This window comes from Vicugna pacos, chromosome 29 (genome assembly GCF_048564905.1).
Source record: "Vicugna pacos chromosome 29, VicPac4, whole genome shotgun sequence".
NCBI lineage: Eukaryota > Metazoa > Chordata > Mammalia > Artiodactyla > Camelidae > Vicugna > Vicugna pacos.
In genome coordinates, this window is record NC_133015.1 from 26,032,108 (window position 1) to 26,038,178 (window position 6,071).

The 6,071-nt window shown below is 51.6% G+C and overlaps 1 protein-coding gene across 1 annotated transcript; it reads left to right on the top strand.

Moving 5' to 3' along the window:
- Nucleotides 1–2,271: 2,271 nt before the first annotated feature.
- On the top strand, nt 2,272–5,809 carry SNAI2 (snail family transcriptional repressor 2). Its single transcript, XM_006204716.4, has 3 exons — nt 2,272–2,461; nt 3,168–3,713; nt 4,579–5,809. Exons 1-3 carry the CDS (start codon nt 2,383–2,385, stop codon nt 4,758–4,760), a joined length of 807 nt encoding a protein of 268 aa, XP_006204778.2. The 5' UTR covers nt 2,272–2,382; the 3' UTR covers nt 4,761–5,809.
- The last annotated feature ends 262 nt before the right edge of the window (nt 5,810–6,071 follow it).

Sequence of the window (6,071 nt, forward strand, 5' to 3'; positions counted from 1 at the left end):
ACATCTCAGGACCAGCGCCTGCCCTCACCAGCCCAGCGAGCCTGACTATATCAACCCAGGACTGGCATCTTCCACGACAAAACCCACTTGGGTTTGCTTTGCCCAGATGAAACACTTAGGCTGAGATCCTGCCTTGGCTCAGGTTTCTGTCCCCAGGAAGGAGCATCTTGAGTCAGCGACCCAGGCCAGCTTCTCCACATGGCCCCTCTGCCTTGTGGGGCGAGAACCTTCATCTCATCTGAGCAGGGCCCTTGCTGCTAGCCTGTGGGTGGGGACCTGAAGGCCCTTCACTTGTCCCTAACAGCATCCTGGTGTCACCAGGATGAGCCGAGCCCCTCCTGGGAGCAGAGCAAACCTCACACAGGCCTCTAGAGACCTGTATGATGACACACCTCAGACAGGACCCCCAGCGCTGTCCCCTCAGACAGCAGGCATGGGAACATGTTCTGACTCTGACTCCTGTCTGTGTGATGAGCTCCCCTGGACATGCATCCTTAATCCAAATCCAAGGGTTTTTCCAAGAGTAGTGAATGACTGTTAGACATGAACTGTTCAAATACACTTTAGCAGGTGATCTTGTGTTGTAATTACCATCAAAGAAACACCAGAATGTCCTCCACTCCTCACTGCTGTGAACAGACTCTGTGGGGAGCAAAAGGGAGAAATGAGAGCCCCGGGCACCTGCGTTTTCTCAAGTGGGTCGCATCTCTAACAAGAAGTGCCTTCTGCAGGAAGCAGTCGGGCGGGACAAGGCAGGCTGCCGCTCCAGTAAACAGGGCGGATCTGCGTGAGCCCTGGGGACACCAGGCGCGGAAACCTTGCTCTGAGTTGTACCCTCCAGGGTATAGTTTGGGGAGGATTCCCACACATATTCATATGACCCTACAAATTCTGTTCCTTTTAACATAGAGATGCATCTAAATTCCTTTCTCTGGCGTTTAAATTAGTGACTTTGGGGAGGTGAAAAAAAAAAAAATAGGACCATTGAAATAAGCCAGGAAGCCTGGCGCCCGCCCTCCCCAGCTCACTCCTCCCCACTCCCGCACCCCCAGATCAGGGAGCTGTGCAGCCAGACATGCACTTCCCTCCTACAAGTCTTGACTTCGCACTGTTATTTTTTCACTTTTTTTTTCTCCCAGCACCTGTTAGAATCAAGGGCAGGGCGGTCTGATTGCAAATTTGTTCCTTCCTTAATCTTTAAGCCAAAGTTGAGGGAGGAAAGTCTGGACGGGACAGAGATGCTTGAAAATACGGTTGAAACTTCATCTTTAAAATGAGCCCCCTTGGTGTCTTTTAAGATTTAATACCCCAGAGACGAAATCAAAGTATTTTTGCTGGTTACTAGACTAGCTCAGAACTTGAACCACAGTACGCAAAGCAGCGTCGTTTCATTAAAAACCCCAGACAGACACCCAGGTGAGTTTTGACAACTTTATGCTGAAGCAACACCGCCGCATAAAAGCAGATAAATACCGACATCGTTGCCTCTAAAGGCCCCTTCACGCTTTTTCTCCATAAAAATACATCGCGATGCGGGAGAAGAGACAGGCCCTTATCAGATGCCTTTGTGGCCAGCTCTCCGCCTTCCCGGTGACATCAACCCCTCCTTCCTTCTCATCTCTGCAGTGGCCCGGTTCTCCCCACAAGCGGGTCTTTCAGGGGCTACAAAGCGTTTCTTTCAAGCACCATGGCTAATATGGTGACAGGACCGCTTCATTTCCAGAGGAAGTGCCGCCCCCGGCTGTGCCGGGCCTCTGGGCGTGAGCGAGTCCCCAGCGTGTGGCGCCGGGAAGCCCCCTGCGGGGACCACTCCTCACTCACTAGGCTTTGTCTTGGCCGCTACCTTCCTTTTCCAAAAGCCAGGAGTGAACTGTCCCGTCCCCGTGCGAGCAAAATCTCTCCAAACCCCAGGGGCTGGCCGGGATCCGGGGGACCCCCTCTCCTCCCCAGCGCGCACGGAGCCCACATCTGGAAGCCAGGCCCGGTCCGGCGGATCCAGCTCTCTCTCTCCGAGAGCGCGAACGACCGGCGAGCTCAAGAAGGAAAACGGCCTCTCCTGAAAATGCTTAAGCACTCTTCCTCCTCTCCACTGAAATCCGGAGAACTACCCATTCTGAACCAGAATAATTTAGTCTGACAACAGATTCTTCCTCTGTTCACAGCTGTCCCAGAGGGAGGAGCTGAAATCTGAACCTCTCGGCTGTGATTGGACCCTTCTTGCAAAAGGGAGGAAAAAAAGGCCTCCCCACCACCGCGGGCTCAGTCCGCGAGGAGCCCGCGACCTGGCGGCGCCGTGCGCGCACCTGCCGGGGCCGCGATGCTGTAGGACCGCGCGCCCCGCGCCCCCGCGCCCCGCGCCCCGCGCCCCGCGCCGCCGGCAGGATGCCGCGCTCCTTCCTGGTCAAGAAGCATTTCAACGCCTCCAAGAAGCCCAACTATGGCGAGCTGGACACACACACAGGTAAACAGGGACCTTTATCTGCCCGTAAATAGACAAATACTGGTGTCCGCTGCAGCTCAGCTTCGGTTCCAAAAGAGCGAGAGGCTGAGCTGTCTGCCGCTAAACGGCGACCTGAAAGAGCGGGCGTTCCTTTGATCATCTAGGCCGTTTTAATTCAAAACTTTTCAAACTCCTAACTGGCAAGGACGACTCCGTTCTACTCTTGCAACGTCATTTTCTGAAGCGTGTGCGTACTTGCATAATGAGTACGTGGAGGATGAGTGAGGCGATGCGTAAAGGGTGAATTGTTGCCTTTTTTTTTCATGTACTAAGGCTCCCTTCCTTTAGAAAGCAGCTTGATTCACGCACATCTTTGTGCTCACGGTCGTAAGCCCTGCCAGCAGCCCACGCAGAAAATGGAAGCAACTTTTCCGTATCTTTCAAAAGGGTGGGAGGCTCCCCCTCGCCGGGGACGGCGAAGGCGCGGGCCCGGCCGCGCTCGCTGACCGCAGGGCCGGGCCGGCCCCTGGGACCCTCCGCGGACATGCCTTAAGCACAAGGACCGCCAGCACTGGGGGAGGGAAGGGAATGCCCTCCCTGCGCGCGTCCTCCCCACGAGCGCGCCCCCCCCCCGGTCCTCAAGTCCTGTGCGTGTTGCCCAGTCGCCTCCTAGGGTGCTTCCACGTTGTTTCACCTTGCTCTCCTCCCGCCCCACCCCACCCCGCAGTGATCGTTTCCCCGTACCTCTACGAGAGCTACTCCGTGCCCGTCATCCCGCAGCCGGAGATCCTCAGCTCGGGAGCCTACAGCCCCATCACCGTGTGGGCCGCCGCCGCCCCGTTCCACGGCCCGCCGCCCAGCGGCCTGTCTCCTCTATCCGGATACCCCTCATCCCTGGGGCGCGTGAGTCCCCCTCCTCCGTCTGACACCTCGTCCAAGGACCACAGCGGCTCGGAGAGCCCCATTAGTGATGAAGAGGAAAGACTACAGTCCAAGCTCTCAGACCCTCACGCCATTGAAGCTGAAAAGTTTCAGTGCAATTTATGCAACAAAACCTACTCCACCTTCTCGGGGCTGGGCAAGCACAAGCAGCTGCACTGCGGCGCCCAGGCCAGGAAGTCCTTCAGCTGCAGATACTGCGACAAGGAGTATGTCAGCCTGGGCGCCCTCAAGATGCACATTCGGACCCACACCTTGCCTTGTGTCTGCAAGATCTGTGGCAAGGCGTTCTCCAGGCCCTGGCTGCTGCAAGGACACATTAGAACGCACACTGGTAAGAGGAAAACGGGGACGGGGCGTTGCTGTCCGACAGGAGGAAGCTCGGGGCTGCCTGTCCTGTCTGCATGAAGCAGCGACACAGTGCTTTCCATGATGGGTGACCATCTGTAGCTTCTTCCTGCCGACTCAGAAAGTGGTCGGGGCACGAAGGGCTGGCTCACAGCCTCTGCCCCAGAGGCCGCAAGCAGCACTGAGGCTTTGGGAAGTAGACTCGGAGGGTTTGGTCTCAAAGATCAGTTAGAAAGTCAGGAAGGCAGTCCAGGAATGTGGCTTCTGTGAAGCAGCTCCCTGAAATCAGCAATACACGCGTGGCTAGCTGAACTGAGGGTGCAGACAGGCAGATGAAGGGGACACCTGTCACCCCCCAGCGAGCTGGGTGGCAAGGCTGAATTTGCTTCTGATGGTCGGTCTGGTTTGGGTTTTGCTGCTGAATTTTCTATTCCTAGCACAAAATCACCCTGCAGGGTGTCAAGGCATCTGTCCAGCCTCGCTTATAACACGGCAGGAGGGGAAAGGAGAAATGCTGGGAAGCTTGGGGAGGAGCTTGCCCTCAGCTGCACCTGCCAGTGCTCTACCAGTGAAGCCCCAGAGCTGCAGGAATTATTTCTGCGTGACTGGCAGCAGGCAGAATATTCTCTCTCTCTTTTTTTTAAAATTTGCTGTTTTTAAGGCAAAGTGCAAATTTATCTTAAAGGGCCAGACATTGAAATAAGTATGCACTCTGGGGAAATGTAATCAAGTTTTGCTGTTTCTCATTCTTTTGGCAAAATGTAGCTGTTACTCATAAATGTGACCTGGCTTCTTGTTTCCTCTGAAAGCACTGACCGTCTTTCTCTCTCCATCCCCCGCCCCGCCCCCAGGGGAGAAGCCCTTCTCCTGCCCTCACTGCAGCAGGGCGTTTGCAGACAGGTCAAATCTGAGGGCCCACCTGCAGACACACTCGGACGTCAAGAAATACCAGTGCAAAAACTGCTCCAAAACCTTCTCCAGAATGTCCCTGCTGCACAAGCACGAGGAGTCTGGCTGCTGTGTGGCACACTGAGTGACACAGCCAGTGTTTACTCGAACACAAGGCATTTCTTCACTCCGCCTCCAAACAACAAGTAAAAGTCCAAAGGCATTTTCTCTTGTGCTTACCGACCAAACAATATGTACACACACACACACGTACACACACGTACACACACGCACATGCTGCGCGAGCACGGAATCCATGTGTTTAGAGTTAATCCTTTCCATGTGAAGTTTAAAATTACTATCTATTTCCTGATAGCTAGATCGAGGGGATAAAAGACAAGGATCTTTGTCTTCAAAGATGAAGCAAAAAGCACATCACATCTTCTTCTCAAGAAAGAACGCAAAGATTTACACTGCTGCCAAATCATTTCAACGGAAAGTATTGCCTCAAATGGAGTTTGTGATCAGATTTCCTATGGGAAGAGAATCGACCAGACACTCTCTCAGGTGCCTTACGGAGTGTTCCAAGTTTACTTTATCACATGTGTGATGTCTGGTCACCATCCTTGAACGAAAGCCTGGTTTGATTACCCACCCGTGATGCTTTAAACTGTATTTTTTTTAAGACAGAGGGAGAACAAGTTTTACAAAAAACACAGGAGAATGTATTAAACGTGTTTTTTGTCCTTTCTTCGCCAATACACATTCAGTGCCTTGAGGGATACGAGGAAGACTAGCTTTGAACATTCCTGGTGCATACTCCGTGTCTTCCTTTTTTTGATGGATTTTTTAATGATTTCTATTTTTTTTTTTTGCAATTAACTAAAGATGGGACTATGTGCAACAAAGGATTTTTAGAAACTGTCATGTACTTAAACTAAGTGAAATGCAGACCACAAATGCAACTCACACAGCCCCTTCCAAGTGCCTTTCTAAAGAACAGCAGCGTTGGTTGACGAGTCAGTGTAAATTCATGTTTATTTTTCTATGATTGAATGAGTTTTGTGTGACAGTGAGAGGTTGTCTAGAGCTGCCGCCTACGTACAACCTAAAGACTTGTGAAATCAATGTCTCTTTTTTAAAAAGCAATTTTCAAGGTTCTTTTTTTTACAATAAACATTTTTGATTTAAAAATCTCTTGTTTGTATACGACTTTCAGAGACTTGACTGACTTTATGATGAGTGCCAAACTGTTATACAAAGAATTGTCTCTTTTGTTCATAAGAGAAAAAGTGAACAGTGTTTACCATGAATATCAAGTGTTATTTTTTGATAGATTAGAATAAGCAACCCGTATTTTTTCTTTACTCTTAAGATAATACTGTTACATTCAGAAAGGCAACATCAGAATAGGAGTTTGTTAGCATATCTCTGTAACAAGAATCACGCTTTCTGA